Source organism: Rhea pennata, chromosome 6, assembly GCF_028389875.1.
Source record: "Rhea pennata isolate bPtePen1 chromosome 6, bPtePen1.pri, whole genome shotgun sequence".
Lineage (NCBI taxonomy): Eukaryota > Metazoa > Chordata > Aves > Rheiformes > Rheidae > Rhea > Rhea pennata.
Window position 1 is genome coordinate 18,106,027 of NC_084668.1, and position 21,674 is coordinate 18,127,700.

A 21,674-nucleotide genomic window follows, 5' to 3' on the forward strand; every position below is an offset into this window, starting at 1 on the left:
CACACGCCTCTCCCCACCGCCTCCCGCAGCGGGAGAGAGCGCGCCGCCTCCCCGTGCCCGGGCGAGCTGGGCCGCGTTTGCAGGGAGGCGGAGGGCGGAGAAGCATCTTTCCGAGGCCCTTGCGCGGCTGGGACTGCGGGGACGTGGGGCTGGCGCAGCGCGGTGGCCCAAGGGGGCTGGCGGGTGAGCAGGGGGGTGGACGGGGCTGAGCCCCCCGCGAGCCGGGGGAGCCCGGCGCCGGCACGGCCGCCCCGTTGCAGACGGAGAGGAGGCGCGTCCCAGGCGGCTTTCGCCCCGCCGCCGATCCGCACCGCCAGCCCTCGCCCTGCCCCTGGGCAGCAGCCGTCCTGCCGGCTGCACGGCCAGGGCCCTCGCCGCAAATCCGCGGCCTCGAGTCGGCTCCTTTTCTTCTAGCATGACCTGTGTCCCTGCCATGGCAAAGGCAATAACCTCATGAAACGCTCACGCTGGGCGTTTGAAGGTGCCTGGAGGAGACTCCAGCACAGCTCATGGGATGCAACGCAGCGGCTGTCCCACTCTCTCCACGTGCTTCAGGTGGAGCCCAGTTTGTTCTGCTCCGTCTCGGACCACTCCCTTCCCCACCAGTGCTGCCGAGGATAAAAGTTTTATAGCTTGTGGCGGCATCTCTTTGGTCAGCTGAACCCTCAGGCCCTCCAAGACACAGCCCTCGGCGAAGACGCACCTCTGCCTCTTTGAATTTCTGTGTCCTCCCAGAGGTGCGCTCTTCAGGCCCCTGTCCACATCCAGGTGTCCCCTCTGTCCTGCTTGAGAGCCCGCCCTCCCCGAGGGCCTCCCCATCCCCCTGGGCCACCACCTGGCAGGAGAGCCCAGGCCAGCCAGCCACCCGCCCATCCTGCCCGGTCCGGTGCCAGGATGATGTCCTCAGCCCTTGATGCCCCGGCGCCACCCCTTGCCCCGCGCTGCCAGCCTTTGCCCTGCTCCGCGTGCCATCTGCAAGCCATGCCCCTGCACCCTGGCTGTGTCGCGGTGCCGGTGGCCGGTGCCTGCAGCAGCTCCACGTGCTGAGTGCAGGGCTGGGACCTCCAGCCGTGCGTGGAGGAGTGTGTCCATGCAGCAACACAGGCAGCCTGTGGGGAGCCGTAGGACCGGGAAGTGGGAGAGCTGGCACTGGCACCCGTGCCTGTGAGATGCTGCACGCAGGGCGTCCCGCACTGCCGGGATGCCTGTGGCCGCGGCCAGCGCTGCGCGTGGAGCGGTGCCGGGGGCCGAGGCGCGCGGGGCGGCCGTGCGCCCGGGTGCTGGCGTCCCCTCGGCTGGCGTGTCCCGGCAGATGGCAGCAGGGAAGCGTCGCAGCCTGGCAGCGCGTGGGGACCTGCCTGGCGCCCCGACCTTGGAATAATCTTCAGCAGGATTAAGAGCTTAAACGTATCCGTGTAATTGCCAGGCCCCTGCTGAGCTGGAGAGAGCGCGAGTGCCAGCACGGGGAGGCAGCGCCCAGACGTGCCTCTCGCCGTCCCGCTGCCTGGCACAGCCTGCTCCGGCTGCCGCCGGCACGGGCGCCCGCGCGGCACCGCCGGCCCTCCCGCGGCGGGCGCTGGCAGCGTCCGGTCCCCTGCCGCAGGGCGGCCAGACGCGGGGCTGGCGGCGTCCAGCGTGGCTTCTCCGTGGCCACCAGCGATCCGAAGAGGCTTTTGGTTGTCCGAGATGCCCGGGGGTCTCGGACACCCCCAAGGAGCGCCCAGGCACCGTGCTAAGGGCACCCAGCGTACCAGGCCAAGCGCTGCCCAGCCGTGCCGTGTGCGGCCAGGCCCCGGGTGGATCCCGCAGGGATCCACAGACGCTCCGTGGTGCCCGGTCCTGCCCGGCGCCCCGGCCGAGCTGTCCAGCCGGCTCGCGCTCAGGGCTCGGCGCTGAGCGGGAAGCCGCCATCCCAGCCCCCTCTCTGTCTGGCTAATGGTCCCTGACATTTAAATGAGATTTAGTGCTCAGCCCGGTGCTGAATATTCATGAGCCCACGCGGCCCTGACAGCCCGGCTGGGGCTGCTCTCATGATTAATAATTTGTTTTTCCCTGTACTGTAAACCTCACCTGCACCGGCTGCTTGCTCCAGCACGGCCAGCCCCCTCGCGGGCAGGGAGCACCCCGGCCTCCCGCCCCGCGGGCCCTCCCGCAGCGCCCTTCAGCCCCGTTTCCACCGCGGGGCACCTGCGCGCGGAGCGCGGCGGCCGCGCTCCCTCGGGACAGCCACGGGGCGGGCGGTGTGTGGGCGCTGCGGGTGCCAAGGGGCACCCTGCCCGGCTCAGGGACTGCTGCTGCCCTGGGCGGGTGGGTGAGCGCGCGGCCTTGTGCGCCCAGGCTCGCGGCGAGCACCAGGCTGGGAGCTGGGACTGGGAGTGGCGGACAGACGGACGGACGCTTGCGGGTGCTCACTGTTTGCCGGGTTCGCAGTGGTTTGTCACCAGACTGTGGCCTTCTCGCAGCCTGCCAAGCACCGGGGAAGCCCACAGCCCGGCCCCTGCGCGGGAGCCCCGCGCCCCGCGTGCACCTGCAGCCCCCGCACCTCGGGGTGCTGCTGTCTCTGCCCGAGTGACCCGCAGGGCCCGGCACCCCCCGGCAGACACCCAGGGGCCGTCCGCACGGCCGCCTCCGCGCCGCGCACGGCACCAAGCGCGGAGGGGGCGGCGGCAGCAGCTGTTGCAGGTGCTTCTGCTGAGCCCCCACGTGTCCGCCGCGGTCTATCCACCTGCCTGCGCCAGCCCCCCTTGCAGACCGGGTGCCCTTCCCAGACCGCGTGCTCCGCTCCAGCCGTGCCCGAGGAGCTCTGCTCAGAGCGTCTCCCCCGGGCCTTGCCCACCCTCTCGTGCCGGGTGCGGACGCCCCGCTGCGGGGCATGCACTGGCAGCGCCCGGCACAGCCTTGGCCACGGCCGGCTCTTCTGTTCGACGGCAGGGGCCCGGTGCTGCCGAGGGCAGCTGCAATGGAAGGGGCTGAAGGGGCTGAGCTCAGCCTGCCGGACCCCCTGCCCTCCCCCCTCTCCATCCATCCCCCGGCTTGCCCTTCGTCCCGGGGAGCCTCGCCGTGCAGAGGCCGAGCGGGGCCAGCTCCAGAGGGGACCCGCAGGCCCTGGGAGGAGCCGGGGGCCCGGCTGACATTTCCCAACCAGCTCAGCAGCTTGGCTCCAGCAGCTCTGCGCAAATTGCATAAATATTCATGGCGAACGTAAAGAAATGTGACTGTCCCGGCTGATTACCCGCGCCCATCCTGAAGGCTGCGGCTGCTCCCCAGGTACTGCTGGCCGAGCACTTGCTGCATGGTGAAACAGAGAGGACAGCGGTGGCAGCCCGCACCGCGATGCCCACCCGCGGCGGGGGCAGGCTGCGCTGCGCACGACGCCCTCGCTCGCCCCGCGCAGCCGGAACAGGGGCTCTGCGCTGGGGAAGTGCTCATCCTCAGCCCTTCTGCAACCCTAAGCCACGGATGAGGCTTTTCCAGAGAAGGTCCCTAGACATCCGGCACTTCCCCTGGGTGCAGAGCCATAGCCCAGCCGCTTTGTCCCAGGGCTTGGGGACGGTCCTGAGCACAGGCAAAGGATGGCAGCTCCCTGCTGAGACCTGGTGATCCATCACGTGGCCACAGCCAGGGCCTTCAGAAACAAACTTGGGTGACGCTGGCACGTTCAGCGCTGCCTCCGCTCGCTAGCGCTTTGGCAGAGGCACGCAGGGAGCAGGACAGCGATCGCGAGAGGGAGGGCTGGGGAGGAGGTCCAGCTGTGTTCCCAGCTCCATGTGGATCCCCGCATGCTGCAGAGATTAATCCCCTGCAAACCTGACCAAGGTGCTGGGCTAATAGCCTGATTTATTCCTTCCCGTCTCGCCGGAGCACGCGAGGTTCCCCACTGTGTCCTGAACGACCTCATGCATAATACCATGTGCAATCCTATTAACGCCGCCCCGCCACGCGCTCCCTGCTTAGCGCCGCCACTCGCCAATGCAATTTCCCCATGATATATGGGAAAAATAATTGAACTATATTTGAAAATATATTGAGAATTACGGCTCACACCCAGAAGGATTTATAGGGGCCATATTTCATAAAACCAGAACCCAGCATGCTAAGGTGCCCAAGGAACCCAAGGAACCCAAGGAGAAACCCATGGTCCCAGCGGTATGTGTGCCCAGGGTCGCACAGCAGGGAATGTGCCCCCCCGCCTTTGCACGGCACGGGGACAGAGGGATGCATGAAAGCCTGCAGAGACACACCTGGCACTCCAGAGGAAGCAGGCGTGTGGGGAGCCACCTGCACACACGCGTCTCCCAGGAGGCACGTGCACAGGGCCGGAGGTGCACGCAGAGCAGCGGCCCTGCACGCCCGCGTGCGCGGATGGGGCTGTCTCCTCCTCCGCTCTGCCCCAGGCAGGCCAGGCCAGCGCCTCCCCCGGGAGCTGCTGCGGGGCTCCGGCTGAGGCTCCCCGGGCTGCTCCGCCTGGCCAGCCCCGGTGCTCGGCAGGGCGGAGGGTGCTGCGGTACGAGGGTGCCAGGCGAGCGCCCAGCTGCGCGCGGCGACGACGCGGCAGCTGCAGCAGAAGCTGCAGGTGTGCGGGCAGCCACGTGCTCCAAGCCAGAGATGGCTGAGCTCAACCCCTCCCCGCGCGAGGGATGAGTCACTGCTGGCAGCGCGCTGGCTGCTCCGCTGCGCAGCGCTGCTCGCCGTGCCAGGCGTTCAGCCAGCGGGGCGCTGGGGTCCCCGACCCGCCGCGAGCTCTCCCCGGAGCTCGCGGCCCCTCAGCCGTGCCGAAGGAGGTAGGGAAGCGGCTCAGGCTTTGCGCAGAGCTTTGAGGCCTGGCACTCTCCACGGCTGCATCTCCAGGCGCTGGCCTGGCGCTGGACAGCCCTGGTGCGGTGACAGGGCTGTCAGCATCTCCCGTGGGCACCTCTGCCCCACGGCCAGCCCGGCCCCGGGCGCTGGGCCAGGTTATCATGCCAAGCACGTCCTCGGCAGCTGAGGGCTCTGGGTGAAGCTGCCAGTACAGGTGACGCTGAGAGCATTAATCTTTCATTTCCTGTCAATGCCTCTCACCAATATCGGCTGCGGAGCGCTGCGGGTGGCACGGCGGTGCTGCAGATGCCGGCTGCGACTGGGAGCTGGGAGCAGGCACCGCGTGGGACGCAGCAGGGCCCGGGGGGCGGGGGCGTGCGGCGCAGGGCGCTCCGGCCGGGGTGCTCAGCTCTGCGCTGCGTCCCTGCAGACGGGCAGCCTCGGGGTGCGACGCAGGGTCGGCGAGCTGCAGGCGTCCGAGCGGCGCTGCCCTGCCCGTGGGAGCCTTGCGCCGGCAAAGCGTCCGCGGCGCTGCGGCCCCTGCGGTGGGAGCCCGCGGGGACGGGGCGTCTGCGCAAGCAGCTCCCCGGGGCGGCGCAGCCGCGAGCCGCGCTGGAAAGCCTCCGCCGCCGCCCGCGGCCCATTAGCGGGATCCCGGGCGCGTAGCTGGCGGGAGGAAATTCCCGGCATGCCCTAGGGAAGGGTGGGCTATAAATAGCCGCCTGGAGCGGGGCGGTGGGGACTGTTTGGGAAGCCGCTTTGTGATCAGGACAAAGAGGAGGCAGCTTTGCGCTCGCTCGTCGTTAGCTGCATTCCTCCCGCCGGCCGGGCCAGGATGCGCTCACATGGATCGGCAGCGGGATGCGGCTGCCGGTGTCAAGGACGCTCACAATAAGGGCTTTAAATAGTAGCGCTGCCTTTGAAACCCGCTCGCCCGCACTGGCAGCGGGAAAATTGTGCCGTGCCGAGAAACGCGGGGCCGCGGCCGCGGGGAAGCCCCGCTCGGCGCTGCGTCCTGGGGACGGCTGGGACACGCGGACGCCTGCCAGGCGGAGGTGCCGGGATGCCCGCGAGCACGGGATGCCCGTCCCGCCGGCAGCTCCCCGAGAGGCAGAGTTCAGAGCGCCCAGCTGCAGAGCCGCCCGCAGCCTCGGGCTCGCGGTTAATTAGCAGTAATTCCCTGCGCTGCCAGGAACGTGCCCCTCGGTTTCGGTGGCACGGGACACGGACCCCAGCCGCCTCAGCACCCAGCTCCGAGCTGTGATGGCGCAGGATGGGTTAGCGGTCGAGGCAGCACTGAGGTGGCCCCGGCGGCAGGCCAGACCTTGCGTTTGGCACTCGGGCCACGGGGGCTGGACGCCAGGCTGAGGAAGGCAGGTCGGAGCCGGCGGGACACGTGTGCACATGTTAATGTGCGCACGTGTTAATGTGTGTGGAGGGGGGGCCGGCTGCGCATATTAGCAGGCCCTTAAATCAACACAGCACTTCAGACAGGAAGGAAATAGGCTTTGCCGACGGCAGGAGCGGCACTTGCTTTGTGCATATTACAGAACATCAGGAAAATGTCAAATTTACATAAAAATGATACAAACTCATTGGAAAAAACATGCATCCAATTATCGGCCCCAGCGCTGGCACGGCTCTGCAGCCAGAGGCCGGCCGGCCGGCCGGCTGCAAGGGACGCAGCCCTGGGGCACGCATTTCATCTCTGGGTGTTTAACATCAAAGCAGCAATCAGCCTCCGCTCTGCCGGCTCCGCGCCCTCCCGCCGGCCGGCTGCGGCGCTGCCGCCGCAGAGCCCCCGCCCGCGGGTGCCGGGGGCCCGCGGGCTCCGCGGCGGGGAGCGCCCGAGCCCGGCTGGGCGAAGCCGGGCACGACGGGAGAGGGGCCGCGCGGCTGGGCATCCCCGCGCGGCAGGGCCGGCCGGGGGCACGGAGCAGGCAGGAGGGGCGCCCGCGGCCCGTGCCCGCCCCGCACGGCGCGGTTATCGTTACGCTTCTGCCAGCGCCGCCGGCGGGACTGACGGCTCACCGAGCGCAGGCCGCGGCCGTACCCGCGGCGGCGAGCCGGGCTCCCGGGCCGGGCAGCGTCGCCCCGCGCGAGGGTCACGGCTCGGCCTCGCGCCCGGCGCTCGCGGGGGCGCGGCGGGGACGGGGCTGGCAGCACCGCCGGGCGGCCCCGCAGCCGGGGCTCCCCGCGCTGCGCTGCCGGCTGCGCCCGGGCTGCCCCGCGCCGGGGCGGCTGACGAGCTGTTAATTACAGGTGCCGCTTGGCTGGTGCGGCGCGGCGCTGCTGCTCGGCTGGCAGAGCCGTGCGGCGGGTGACACACTCCATGATAAATTGATATCCCGTTTAGCATCAATTTTCCCTTCTCTGGTGGCAGACAGCTGTGCTAATGGGATGGGACAAGTGAAAATGAAATAACAGGCCCTGAGCACGCCGGCATGTGCCGCACCACCAGCCCTCCTGCACGGCTTTTGCTCCTGGAGAGACGAGCAGGGCCCACGCACCCAAGGGTGGGGAAGCCATGGGGCTGGAAACTCCAGCCCAACAGCTTCATCCAAGAGCGGCCAGGGGTTCCCCATCACACACCACAGCTGGAGATGCTGGAAAAGCAAATCCCACACGTCCAGCACTGCTGAGGCCTCTGCTGAGGCCAGTGCCTGCAGCCTGCTCAGCACCTTGGTGCAAATGGTTTGCTGGCACCTGCAGCGAGCTGCTGCTTGCCACCTGCGGCACGTCTGCTACACGCCGTGCACCCTGTGCTTGGTGCCCCTGGAGGAGCTGATCCTTGCAGAGCACTCGGTGCCTGAAGGGAGCTGCTCTTTGCCGCGGGCTCCGAGACGGTGACGGAAGAGGGCTGCTGTTTGCAGCACGCTCAGCTTTCGGCAGTCAGCATGGGATGCTTGTGCTCCACGCTCTGCAGCTGTGTCTGTTTGGTGTCTGCGGTGTACTTGGCGGTTGGTGCCCTGGCATGTTTCCTATTTACAGTGTAGCACATTACAGGGTGTGAGCAAAGCGTTTGTTTGGTATTCACCATGTCCATGCTGTGCTGAGTGTTTGGAGTACCTCAGCGTCTGGGCTGGGTTTGGTAATGTGCAGCGTACTCAGTTTGCTATATGCAGTAGCCCATACCCACACTCTTGCATCTGGTTTTAGTGCATTCGGTGTTCGGCACTGGCCACGGACTTGTTACTGGGAGTGTATTAGTCCAGGTGGTGCCTGCAGTGTGTTTGCAATCACAGTGTGCATGGTGCTTGATGCCCATGGTTTGCTGATAATTACAGAGTGCTCAGCACTTAATACCTGTGGCATGTTTGCTATTTGCACAGCGCTTGTACTAAGTGTCTGCAGTGTTTGGTGAATGCAGTGACTTCGGGTTTGGTACCCACCATGTTTGCTGTTTGCAGCCTGCTCAGCATTTGGTGCCAGCTGTGGTTTCACATTTGCCAAGCGCTCAGTGCATGCAGTGTTTCATATTCCTGTGCCCAGAGCCTGTTATATTTGGCATTTGCAGTGTAGTCAGTGCTTACGCTGGCCTGCTATTTGCGGTGTGCTCTGCGCCTTTAGTGTTTTGGTCCCTGCAGTGTGATTAGTGTTCACAGCAGACTTCTGGCGCTTTGTCCAGTTCTCATGGCCACCGCCGCGTGTGGTGTTTGCAGCGGGCTTAGCCTGGGGAGCCTGCGGCTCGCTCCCGTTGACCGCTCGCTCCCTGCCCGCTCCTCGAGGTGCGCTTGCTGCTGGCGCTGCCTTCAGCGCGCAGTACCTGTGACTCGCGGCTCGCTCGCAGCGTGCTTTGCCGTCGCTGCCCGCAGCGTGGCTGGGACCTGGTTCACGGTGCCTTTGCTGTTTATGGTGCTCCGGCTGTTTAACCTGTGCGCAGCGCTAGACAGCAGCCTCTTTTGGGGCAGTCTGTCCGCTCTGCACTCCCTGGGCCCCGCGTTTGCAGTGCAGTCAGCCTGTGGTTTCCCTGCCGTGCCCTCAGGACTCAGCCCACAGCGCATGCTGTTTGCAGCGCGGTTTTCAGCGCCCGTGGCCGGTCTGGTAGTCGCAGTGTGCTCAGGGCTCAGTGTCAGCCACGCGCTCGCAGGGAGCTGGCGCTTGGGGTCTGAAGTGGGCTGTCCAGCGCACATTTGGGGTTGGCATTTCCAGGATGCTGAGCAGCCGGTTTCCCTAGTTGCAGTGTGTTCAGGATGGCTCCCAGCGAGGTGCTCGGGGCTTGCAGCAAGCTCCACACTGGCTGCCTGGTCCTCACAGCCCCCGGCACAGCACACAGGGCGCGTTTGCGGCTGCCATGTGCTCAGTAGCAGGCAGTATCCGCTGTGCAGTCGGCGCTCACGGCCCATGCTGGGGCTGATTGATGCAGCGCGCTCGGCAGCCGGCTGTGCTCCGCGGCTGCAATGCACTCAGCCCCGGGGCCCGCGGTGCGCGCTCGCCGGCTTCGGGGTGTCCCCACCGCTGCAGCCCGAGGCCGGGTCAGATCTGAGCCCCCAGGAGCCGGTGTGCCGTGTTTGGACTGGGATTTCCCTGGGGTCTCCTCCAAATTGCCGCTCACTGTTGCAGACTCACAACCTTGTCCAGCCATCGGCAGCTCTGCCAGCCGCTGAGGGACACGTGCAGCCCCACCTGGTCTCCCCTGGCAGGAGCTCAGGCCCTGGGATGGACGGGTTGTGGCCTGCAGCTCCGGGCCCCCTGTCCCTACCATCTGGGGGACAGGGATATGCATCCGTTGGGAACTGCTCTGATGCCGAGGACGTTGCTCTGGGGGAGAAGAGGAGAGATACAAAGCTCCCAGCTGCTTTACCCGGCCGCCCGGAGGCAGGCAGGATGCCCATGCTGCACATGCCGTCGATGGGGATGTGGCATTAAGGTTGAGGTTTTAATCATACAGATGTCGGGAAATCTGGAGTGATGGTTCCCATGGTGATGCTAACTCTGCCCCTTGCCCGTGGCGTGGCAGCTGTGCACGCACAGGGCCGTAATGGGCACCATGTGGCTGAGCTACAGCTGCTCAGGGACCCATAACTTTGAATTTCCTGACTTGGGTGCATTTAAAATCTCAGCCATAATGCTGCACTGAGGCAGCTTTGCTGGCAGTTTATGGCTCTGTTGTTTTAGGAAAAGCAAGCGGGGGACAGGAGCCAGCTGGGCTAAGCGGTGCTGATGGAGCAGGACGAGCGGTCCAGGGAGCAGCAGGGTGCCCTGCGTGCGGCTTCGGGGCAGGAGCCCGGGGCTGAGGGTCATCAGGAGCAGGAAGGCTCTGCCCCAGGCCCCATCCTGCCACCGCTGGCACGGTCCCTGTCCCTGCAGGAGGAAGGGCAGGGCAGGGGCTTAGCCGAGCGCGAGGAAGCAGCTGAGCAATGTCTCCCAGAGCATGAAGAGCTGATCCGCACGCTCCGCTGCCTGGGCACGTTTCCTTCCAGCTCCTCACGTCCCTCGGGGCCAGGGCCAAGCCAGAGGAGCCGCGGCCCACCGGCACCAGCCCGCGCTGCCTCGCGTGGGCGCTGCTGGGATGCTGGCGAGGAGACTTACCGGGGCTGCCTGCAGGCCGTGCCTCTCCGGACTCGCCAGAGAGCGCGGTGCCGGGGGACGTGCCGCCCGGGCCCTCCTGCTCCGGGCAGCACCAGGGCCGCACGTGGCTGAGATCAGGCTCGCGGCCTCCCTGCTCGCCACCACAAGGTTGCACACCGCTGTGCGGTGCCCCTCCGGCGTCCCCTGGGCTACGCGCTGCCCCGTCGAGCTGCGCCAGCGCGGGAAGGCCCCTGCCCCCGTGTGCAGCTCTGCGCTGCTGGAAGCCCCCCGGGCAGCGCAGGGGGCTGGAGCTTTGGGGCAGGACAAGGACGCCCAGGCTCGGCTCAGGGGCTGCCTGCAGAGGTGGGGCTCATCCCAGGAGGGAGCCCAGTGCCACGAGTTCCCGTCACAGCCGGGAGCAAGCTGGTAACCCAGTCTCAGCCCAGCTCATCCACTGCAGCGTCCCCAGCCTGTGAGTCAGGAGCTGCCAGTGGGCTGCATTAAAGATCCATGCTGCTCCCCCCGACCTCTGCTCAGCTTTTGCGATCAAACTGGACTGCGGGCCAGCGTGGGCTACCTGCCCGCGAGCCACCTTTGCTGGGCTGTCGCTTGGAGGCGCTGGGAGCGAGCGGAGCGGGAGGCTCCCTGCTCGCAGCGGGGACCGGGGAGGCCTGGCATCGCGGCCCGCGCCGCGTGGCAGAGCGTGGCGCGGCTGGCCCGTCTCCCGCAGCGCCGGCTGGAGCGTCTCCCAGCCCCGGTGCCGCCCTCCCCGTCGTAGCTGCTGCGGCTCCGGTAATGTATTCATCCCAGGGTGCCCCGGTGCAGCTGCAATATCATTATTGGAGTTTATTACACCATTAGCTTTAAAGTTTTATAAACCACCAGGCAGGTGACAAGTGGTGGATCGGGGAGGGTTCACGCTGCGGGCAGAGGCGCTGTGCGGGAATAGCACCAGGACCGTCCCAGCAGGGTGCTGGGCCCAGCGTCGTCCCGGCCCGCGGGCGCGTGTCCTGCCGCGGAACTGCTCCGCGTGGTGCTGGCGCTGGCAGGCGCCAGACCCTACCGAAACCCGCTCCCCAAGATCCTGGAGGCAGGGCCCAGCTGGCCGCGCCAGCCCAGCGCTGCTTGTCTGCTGACAGCAGAAGGTGTCCAGAGCACCTTGTGACTGATAGAGCTCGTGCGCATAGCTCACAAATTGAGGTTTTGTGCTTAATGAAGTAATGAATTGAATGGGAGTGTTGTCCTTAATTGGGGTGCTGCATTAATTAAGGTATTGCACTTAATTGGGGTAAAGCATTTAATGAAGTAGCACGTTTAATGGGGGTATTATATGTAATTGGTGTCACTGCATTAATGGGGCATCGCAGCTGCGTTTGTGCGGCCCCGGCAGACGCGTCACCTGCCGCCGCGCCGCTCCGTGGGCCGAACCCAGGAACAGCTCCCCCGACATGGGAGGCGTCCAGCCCCACCACCGCCTGGCCCTGCGGGACCGGGGACACCAGTGAGGCCAGCTGTGCCGTGCCGGAGCTGCTCTCCTCCCCGTCCCCGCATCGCACGGCTCGTCACACTGCAGATCGCTCCAGCGCTGGCGCGGGCAGCTCCCCGCCTGCCGTTCCCAGTGCTGCCTGCTCCTGCTCTCGTGCCCTGCCCTGCCCAGCGCGGTGGGCCGGCGAGCACCGCGGCGGGAGAGCCTCGGGTTTGGCCAGGGCGAGGTTTGTCCCCGCTGCAGGAGCGCCCGCCTGCCGCCCGTGGAGGTGCCCGGCGTGCGCCCCGCGGCCGCGCTGCCGCCGCTCTGCTGCGATTGGGCTCGACGTCTTGTCATCCCGCACCTCCCGCGGTGGCGCCCGCGCTGCCTGCCGGCGCGCCAGGCGAGGGAGGGGGCCGCGCTCGTCGATCCGGCCCCTGGCCGGGGCTGCGGAGGATCTGGCCCGCACGCGGCAGAGGCGAGCGCCGCGGCCAGCTGGGCTCCACGGTCATGTTTCCTTCAATTAGATCAAAATTAATGATCATCCCAGACCCACGTCCCTCCCGGCGTCGGGCCGCGTCCAGCGCTGGCAAAGGAAGAGACAGCAGCAGAGCTGCTGGCCCGCCGGTAGGGCTTGGGTTGGTGGCACAAGTGCCTAGAAGGCAGGATTTGGGGCCAGGCCAGCTCCAAGCAGCAGGCACATGTGTCCCCTCGCCACTGGGGACAGCTCACAGGCACCTCCTGCTCCCCACCACTGTGGCACCAGCGCCAGGCGGGGTGGCAAAGCCGCTGCTTGAAGGGTGCTCCGTACGGACGAGCCTCTCCACTGTGCCTGCTCCCAGGGGTCCCGCAGCCCCCCGTGCACCCGCACGCACGCACTGCTCTGCGCCCAGGGGTGCCATCCGCAGGCAGCTGCCCAGTGGGATGCAGAGACCCAGCTCTGCTCGCAGGAGCCACGTGCTAGCTGAAAGCAGGCTGCAAACCCCCGGCCTGGCCCTGTTCCCAGAGCTATGGGGTTGGCGCTGCAAGGCACAGCCGGAGCTACTCCGTCGGCGCCCCTGTCCCAGACAGGTGGGGAGGGGACAGGCTGAGACCCCAGGGGCCTCTCTTCATTCACAACTTTGCATAATCTGCCTGAATAATTTAGGCTGGCCTGGTTAAACAGTTCATGCCAATGCTGGCTGCACTGCACAGTCCCCAGAGCCCGGCGTGCCTGGGGCCATGCAGAGAGGGGTCGCAGCTCCGTAGCCACCCCATCACCTGTATCTCCCCATCCCACTGGCGGCCCATGCACACGGGCTGGGACCACCCTGTGCCTGTCATTGCCACGTCGCCCTTCCTCTCCCCAGCCCTTTTCCTCGCTCCCAGGTCACCACAGCCCCACAGGGTGGCCAGGGGGATGTAGCTCTGGTGGCAGAGCCCAGTGGAAGGTCAGAGGATGGTACAGCAAATAATCAATCTGTTGGCTCAGAGAGGAAAGTCACAACTGGATCCTAGATTGACCTGAGAATAGAAACAGGCAGTGTCTGTTGTCTCAGAGGAATGAATCACGGCAACGGGGCTGGAGGGCATTGCGGCAGGACCAGTCCTACCCCTTCAGGCTGCGGGCCAGCGTCTCCCCGAGTGGAGACACCGCCTAACCCCTGCTACATTTTACAGTGCATCGGGACCCTCAGCACTAGAAAGGCTCCCGATGTCTCATCCAAATCTCCTCCTGTGGTCACAGCATTTATTTTGTCGGACACAGCCTCTCAGCCTCCCCCAAAACCCCAGTGCCTACAGCTGGTCTCCATCGCTGCTCTCTGTGCTCTTTCCAAAATCTTCACACAATCCTGAGCAACATCCCTGTTTCCACAGAGCTCAGAGATCCCACATTACACTGGCAAATCCCACATCCTGAGTAAACAAGGCATCTCTTGCTCTTTCATAGCTACCGGCTGCTTCTCCAAACAGATGCCTGACTGCTGGGCACGTGGAAGCAGAGCTCCTGCATGCGCGGATAACCCACACCTGCCCGGCACCTCCTGCCTGGAGGGGCTTGACCCACCGCCCGTGCTGCGTGTTTGGCCGGGGCTGGCCTGGGTGCTGCTGTCTGACCGCTGGCAAGCTCGCAGGGCTGCCGGCTGCCAAGCCACCGCTCTGCCCGCGCCTCCCGCCCCGCTCCGCCGCCTCGCCCCCGGCCCCGGCCCCCGGCCCTGCCCTCGCCTCCCGCCCCGCTCCGCCGCCTCGCCCCCGGCCCCGGCCCTGCCCTCGCCTCCCGCCCCGCTCCGCCGCCTCGCCCCCGGCCGGGGCCCTGCCCTCGCCTCCCGCCCCGCTCCGCCGCCTCGCCCCCGGCCCCGGCCCTGCCCTCGCCTCCCGCCCCGCTCCGCCGCCTCGCCCCCGGCCGGGGCCCTGCCCTCGCCTCCCGCCCCGCTCCGCCGCCTCGCCCCCGGCCCCGGCCCTGCCCTCGCCTCCCGCCCCGCTCCGCCGCCTCGCCCCCGGCCGGGGCCCTGCCCTCGCCTCCCGCCCCGCTCCGCCGCCTCGCCCCCGGCCCCGGCCCTGCCCTCGCCTCCCGCCCCGCTCCGCCGCCTCGCCCCCGGCCCCGGCCCTGCCCTCGCCTCCCGCCCCGCTCCGCCGCCTCGCCCCCGGCCCCGGCCCTGCCCTCGCCTCCCGCCCCGCTCCGCCGCCTCGCCCCCGGCCCCGGCCCTGCCCTCGCCTCCCGCCCCGCTCCGCCGCCTCGCCCCCGGCCCCGGCCCTGCCCTCGCCTCCCGCCCCGCTCCGCCGCCTCGCCCCCGGCCGGGGCCCTGCCCTCGCCTCCCGCCCCGCTCCGCCGCCTCGCCCCCGGCCCCGGCCCTGCCCTCGCCTCCCGCCCCGCTCCGCCGCCTCGCCCCCGGCCCCGGCCCTGCCCTCGCCTCCCGCCCCGCTCCGCCGCCTCGCCCCCGGCCGGGGCCCTGCCCTCGCCTCCCGCCCCGCTCCGCCGCCTCGCCCCCGGCCGGGGCCCTGCCCTCGCCTCCCGCCCCGCTCCGCCGCCTCGCCCCCGGCCCCGGCCCTGCCCGCGCCTCCCGCCCCGCTCCGCCGCCTCGCCCCCGGCCGGGGCCCTGCCCTCGCCTCCCGCCCCGCTCCGCCGCCTCGCCCCCGGCCGGGGCCCTGCCCTCGCCTCCCGCCCCGCTCCGCCGCCTCGCCCCCGTCGGGGCCCTGCCCTCGCCTCCCGCCCCGCTCCGCCGCCTCGCCCCCGGCCGGGGCCCTGCCCTCGCCTCCCGCCCCGCTCCGCCGCCTCGCCCCCGGCCGGGGCCCTCCCCTCGCCTCCCGCCCCGCTCCGCCGCCTCGCCCCCGGCCGCGGCCCTGCCCTCGCCTCCCGCCCCGCTCCGCCGCCTCGCCCCCGGCCCCGGCCCTGCCCGCGCCTCCCGCCCCGCTCCGCCGCCTCGCCCCCGGCCCCGGCCCTGCCCTCGCCTCCCGCCCCGCTCCGCCGCCTCGCCCCCGGCCGGGGCCCTGCCCTCGCCTCCCGCCCCGCTCCGCCGCCTCGCCCCCGGCCCCGGCCCTGCCCTCGCCTCCCGCCCCGCTCCGCCGCCTCGCCCCCGGCCGGGGCCCTGCCCTCGCCTCCCGCCCCGCTCCGCCGCCTCGCCCCCGGCCCCGGCCCTGCCCTCGCCTCCCGCCCCGCTCCGCCGCCTCGCCCCCGGCCGGGGCCCTGCCCTCGCCTCCCGCCCCGCTCCGCCGCCTCGCCCCCGGCCCCGGCCCTGCCCTCGCCTCCCGCCCCGCTCCGCCGCCTCGCCCCCGGCCCCGGCCCTGCCCTCGCCTCCCGCCCCGCTCCGCCGCCTCGCCCCCGGCCCCGGCCCTGCCCTCGCCTCCCGCCCCGCTCCGCCGCCTCGCCCCCGGCCCCGGCCCTGCCCTCGCCTCCCGCCCCGCTCCGCCGCCTCGCCCCCGGCCCCGGCCCTGCCCTCGCCTCCCGCCCCGCTCCGCCGCCTCGCCCCCGGCCGGGGCCCTGCCCTCGCCTCCCGCCCCGCTCCGCCGCCTCGCCCCCGGCCCCGGCCCTGCCCTCGCCTCCCGCCCCGCTCCGCCGCCTCGCCCCCGGCCCCGGCCCTGCCCTCGCCTCCCGCCCCGCTCCGCCGCCTCGCCCCCGGCCGGGGCCCTGCCCTCGCCTCCCGCCCCGCTCCGCCGCCTCGCCCCCGGCCGGGGCCCTGCCCTCGCCTCCCGCCCCGCTCCGCCGCCTCGCCCCCGGCCCCGGCCCTGCCCGCGCCTCCCGCCCCGCTCCGCCGCCTCGCCCCCGGCCGGGGCCCTGCCCTCGCCTCCCGCCCCGCTCCGCCGCCTCGCCCCCGGCCGGGGCCCTGCCCTCGCCTCCCGCCCCGCTCCGCCGCCTCGCCCCCGTCGGGGCCCTGCCCTCGCCTCCCGCCCCGCTCCGCCGCCTCGCCCCCGGCCGGGGCCCTGCCCTCGCCTCCCGCCCCGCTCCGCCGCCTCGCCCCCGGCCGGGGCCCTCCCCTCGCCTCCCGCCCCGCTCCGCCGCCTCGCCCCCGGCCCCGGCCCTGCCCTCGCCTCCCGCCCCGCTCCGCCGCCTCGCCCCCGGCCCCGGCCCTGCCCTCGCCTCCCGCCCCGCTCCGCCGCCTCGCCCCCGGCCGGGGCCCTGCCCTCGCCTCCCGCCCCGCTCCGCCGCCTCGCCCCCGTCGGGGCCCTGCCCTCGCCTCCCGCCCCGCTCCGCCGCCTCGCCCCCGGCCCCGGCCCTGCCCTCGCCTCCCGCCCCGCTCCGCCGCCTCGCCCCCGGCCCCGGCCCTGCCCTCGCCTCCCGCCCCGCTCCGCCGCCTCGCCCCCGGCCCCGGCCCTGCCCTCGCCTCCCGCCCCGCTCCGCCGCCTCGCCCCCGGCCGGGGCCCTGCCCTCGCCTCCCGCCCCGCTCCGCCGCCTCGCCCCCGGCCGGGGCCCTGCCCTCGCCTCCCGCCCCGCTCCGCCGCCTCGCCCCCGGCCCCGGCCCTGCCCTCGCCTCCCGCCCCGCTCCGCCGCCTCGCCCCCGGCCCCGGCCCTGCCCTCGCCTCCCGCCCCGCTCCGCCGCCTCGCCCCCGGCCGGGGCCCTGCCCTCGCCTCCCGCCCCGCTCCGCCGCCTCGCCCCCGGCCCCGGCCCTGCCCTCGCCTCCCGCCCCGCTCCGCCGCCTCGCCCCCGGCCGGGGCCCTGCCCTCGCCTCCCGCCCCGCTCCGCCGCCTCGCCCCCGGCCGCTCTCCCCCTCCGCGCGCTGGGCAGCCCTCGCTCCTGCCTGCGCCTCGATCTTTGCGCTTGTCCTTTTGAATCGTATCTAACTGCTTTCAGACCATTTCTCCGATTTGTCAACATCGTTCTGAATTCCAGCGCTGTCTCCCCCGGCGCTGGTGCCCCCCCCCCCGTCCCGCGTCATCTGTGAGCGCAATATGCAGCCCTGCGCAGTGTGCCCCCAGCCGCTCGGCCGGCCCGGCTGCCCTGCGCGGGGCCAGCCCCGAGGAGCCCCGTCTCCCAGGCTGCCGGAGAGCCTGCAGCCGGCTCGCCTGTCCGTTCGCTTGCGCGGCGGCTAGTGAGGTCGGCAGAGCTGAGCTCGAAGCGCTGGGTTTTTCCTGGCTGTTGGTATTAAAACCGGGGGCTGGATCTGCAGAGCGGGGGGCGCTGCGCTGTCCCCGGCCGGGCTGAGACACACACCAGCCCCGCTGCGTTTTGCAGGGTTCCTTCTCGTGGCTCTTCATCCTCCCCGTGCACGTGGGCTGTGCTTCACCGCAGGTGCGTGGCTTCGGTGCGGAACTGCCTGAGACGCGCGACGTGCTGCCAAATTGTGGGAACGGCCTTTCCCAGCTCGTGCTTTGCTCACTGTCCTGTCTGGTCCCAGGAGAAAGCGGTCCCTGAGTGGGGTGGCACTTACTTGGGCATGGCTTGAGCCCAGCCCCAGCCAGCCTGGCTGTGCTTTGGCCCTGGCACCTGGCTGGCATTGCACACAGACAGTGGGCCTGGCGGCAGGGCAGACTGTGGGCCTGGCGGAGAGGACACGTCCTTGGCTGCAGAGGACCAGGCCACGGTGTGGGGAGGATGCTAATGGGTGACCCGTGCTAAAGGGGCAGTTGCAAATGGAGCAAAGAACAGAGAGGACACGCGGAGAGGACAGGGGTCTGTGGTTTGTGCTCCATGCGGGGTGAGGCAGTGGAGGCTGAAAGGTGGCCCCGCAGCAAAGCTGCAGGTGACCCGGGAGAAGTGGCTCCCTGTGCAGCCCTGCTCACATCCGCCTGGCCTGGGAAGTGAGAAGAAGGGTTTGGGAGCAAAGTGCTGCCCGCGTGAGGCCAGGCTGGCAGGTCCTGGGCACCTCTTCCTGGTGCCAGTGTTGGGGGACCAGGCTGCAGTGTCCCTGAATCCTGCCCCTCACATGGCACCTCACCTCCCAGGCCTGGCATGGTGGCAGCCAGGGCCCTGCTCTGGGACCGCAGCGGTGCCAAGGGCAGTCTCCATGACAGGGAGAGGCTGGACCTCTTCCTTGTGTGGGGCAAGTGGGGACCACCTGACCATCGCCCATGGGGCAGACCCAGCTGCGTTGCTCTTGCTGTGCTGATGCCCTGGACCTGCCTGGCAGATCCTCGGTGCCCTCATGTCCCTCACCGCCACGGCACTGAGACACCAACGAGGACTCAGTGCCAGGCTCTGCAGACCAAGGACCCAGTGCAGGCCACTGCCTTGCACAGAGATCTCCTCATCACAGGATCAGGCACTTGCTGTCTCACCAAGCACCCCGGCCTTGCAGAAGTGGTTTGGGTCTGGTCACAACGTGGCTGGGGCCACACACACGTGGTGACAGTGTGGGGCTGCCTGCCCAGCGAGCTCCCTGTTGTGCATCTCCCTGTACCCCGGGTGAGTGGCAGAGCTGGTGACACGGGCTGGCACATGTTCTCCGCATCCCTTGGGCAGGGTGAAGCGTGCTCCCTGCCGGAGGCAGCCTATCATGCTGTATTGACCCGCATGGAGGCAGGAACATGTGTGCCATGCACGGATCGATGGGAAGATTGAAGATGTGTGTGCGCTTGCCGGACGACTGGGGAAAGCTTTGCCGTTGGCATCGGCAGCACAGTGAAGGTCATGCTGACCTGCGGTGCAGTCCCCGGGGGAGGCGAGGCATCTGCTGAGCTCACTGGGGGTGTTGTCTCACCGCTCGTCCTCCTAGGACCCCAGCTTCCCAGCCAGGCACGCGCCTCCTGGCAAGCGTTGCATCTCTAGGGGGGCTGCGTGGTGCTGGGCTTGTCCTGGGGAGGGAGGTGGTGCTTCCCCCCACGGCCACGCTGTTGGACGGAGTCGCAGAGGGTTGCTCCACTTGCAGGTCGGGGGCCCATCTCAGCCCTCCTAGCAGAGCTGAGCCCTCTGCTGCCAGCTGGGGAAACTGAGGCAGGGAGCGGGAGGAGAGCATGACGTGCTGTGGACGGGGAGCAGTGGGCTCTGTCCTTGGTGCATGCTGTGGCTCTGCCGTTGGTGCTGCAGGGTGAACTCGCAGCCTCACGTGGGCACCAACGCCGCCGAGCAGCATAGGCAGAGCCCCTCGGCTGCAGGGGCAGCTGCGGGCAGGAGGGCGGGGGGCACCCCGCTTCCCGCGCTGCGTGCAGGGCCGTGCTGCTGGGCGGCTGGGGCAGTGCTCGAGGGCAGACGCGAGCGCTCCCTGGAGGGATCCCGGCAATGGGGCAGGGGCTGCCTGGGATGAACCGTGCCGCTTGCGCGCTGGCCCCGGGGAAGCGTCTGCCCAGAGCCCGGCCGCGTGGCACAGACGGGGGGCAGAAACGAGGCGAGGGGATCCGGGCCTCGGCACCCGGCGCGTCCCGGCGGCAAGGGGGTGGCGAGCTCGGGGCGCGGGCGCGGGGCGGCTGAGGAGGCCGCGGGGCGCCGGGGGCCGCAAGCAGCAGCAGCAGCCCGGGGGCCGCTCCCCGCGGCGGGCCGGCCTCGGGCCGGCTCCCGGGGCGGCTGCCCGGCGGGGGCGCCGCGGCTCGGCGCCTCCCCGCTCCAGGAGCAGCGGGCCGCGGCAGGGAGGCGGTTAACGGCCAGGGAGCCGCCGAGGCAGGAGGAGTCCGCAGGCGGGCGAGCAGGAGGGGGCCGCCGGGCGAGCTGCCCGCCGGCTGCCCGCCCCCGCCGCGCCGCGCCGCGCCGCGCTGCCCCGGGCGCACGGGCCGGGCCACGGCGGGGCGAGGCGGCGGCGGCGGGGGCGGGGGCGGCGGGGCGGGGGGGGAGGCTCCGTGCCCCGCCCGCCTCGGCTCTGCTCGGCTCGGCACGGCACGGCGCGGCGCGGCGCGGCTCCGCTCGGCACGACTCGCGCGGCGCGGCGCGGCTCTGCTCGGCTCAACTCGCTCCAACTCGTCTCCGCTCGGCTCGACTCGGCTCGGCTCGGCACGGCTCGGCTCCGGCAGCTCCCGAGCCATTCAAACAAGTGGCTCCAGCAGCACTTCGGAGCCGGGGCTGGCGAGAGGGCGCAGCGCGGCTCCCTGCCCCGGAGGCGCCGGGCCCTTCACACTGCCTCTTTCTCCAGCGCTTGCTCTTTATTTGACGATGAAATAATGTTGACATGTCTTGAATTATTAAGTATTCCCTGGATTTTATTAGCACATGATGCCTAAATGCTGCCTGTATCTGCTGGGGTCTTAACCAGAGAGGAGCGAAGGAGAGAGGCAGAGACACGGAGCGAGAGAGAGGAGAGAGAGGGGTTTTTGACAGCTGTATTCGTGCTGATAAGCGAAGGCACAAGGAGACGATCGACTAGTGAGACAAGAGGGAAGCGGCGGCTCGGAGCTGCTGAGAGGGGCTGCGCTTCCCTCCCGAGACGGCTCGGCCCTCCTGGCGCCGCGCTGGGGCTTGGGGGGGACCCGAGCCCCCTCCCAGCGCCTGGCCGGCATCTCGGTCAGTGCCCGTGCCCGGGGGCAGCTCGCTGGCCGGGCACGCCGCCTGCGCTGGGCAGATGCCGATTGAGATCGTGTGTAAAATCAAATTTGCTGAGGAGGATGAGAAGCAAAAGGAGAAAGAAGAAGGAGATAAGGAGAGCCTGATTGAGGAGCCCGCGCGGCCCCGCTCCCGGGACCTGGCTACCTTCGCCAGCACCAGCACACTGCATGGCCTTGGACACATCTGCCGGTCAGGGCGGCTGGGTGTGCGCCAGACCCTCTGGGCATTTGCCTTCCTGGCCTCGCTCGCCTTCTTCCTCTACCAGGCGGCCAAGTTGGCGCTGCTCTACCTGGAACACCCCCACGTCATGGCCTTGGACGAGGAGGCCATCCGTGAGATGGTCTTCCCTGCCATCACCATCTGCAACATCAACCGCTACCGCCACTCGGCACTCACCGACGCTGACATCTTCCACTTGGCCAACATGACCGGACTGCCCCCCAAGGACCGGGATGGCCATAAGGCCACGGACCTGCTCTACCCTGACCCCGACATGGCTGACATCGTCAATCGCACCGGCCATCAGCTTGACGACATGCTCAAGAGCTGCAACTTCAGCGGTGAGAACTGCTCCTCCCGTGACTTCACTGTGGTGAGTGCACACCTGGCTCAGCCTGCGTCCCCCGGGACCCCTGCCGGCTCTGGGGGCACTGACCCGGCCGTGCCTTGCTGGAGCAGGTCTCCCTGGCTGGCTTCTGCTGCTGAAGTTTGCATCTCTCTGTGTTTGAGTTTCCCTCCAAGTTTCACATGGAGAGAGTGGGAATCCTCTGTGGAAGCTCTCTGTAGGTCTCTGTGCCGCAGGACCGGGCTGCCCGCATGTCCTCCACGGAGGGGCTTGCAGGCAGGGGCTGGGGCGCGTGGGTGAGCGGGGCTTGGAGGTCCCCGGGGTGGGTGTGCGGTGGGAAGGGGGAAAGCTCTGCTGTACAGCCCCGCTCCAGCCAGCTTCTTCACTGCGGGGCAGACTGCTTTGTAGCAGGCTGTTTTGCACAGCAGGAGGGGATTGGTGGGGGGGCATAGAC

At 69.8% G+C, this 21,674-nt stretch overlaps 1 protein-coding gene across 2 annotated transcripts in view; it reads left to right on the forward strand.

Annotated features, from left to right (window-relative positions):
* ASIC4 (acid sensing ion channel subunit family member 4) overlaps nucleotides 1-21,674 on the forward strand; it is a 58,684-nt gene that overhangs the window by 13,642 nt on the left and 23,368 nt on the right. The window contains exon 1 of one of the 2 annotated variants that reach the window (XM_062578864.1): nucleotides 20,031-21,247. The exons of the other annotated variant lie outside the window; for it this stretch is intronic. Coding sequence (XP_062434848.1) covers nucleotides 20,672-21,247 — 576 coding nt within the window. The 5' untranslated portion in view covers nucleotides 20,031-20,671. Of the gene's footprint in view, nucleotides 1-20,030; nucleotides 21,248-21,674 lie in introns of those variants that run through there. 2 annotated transcript variants of the gene reach the window in all.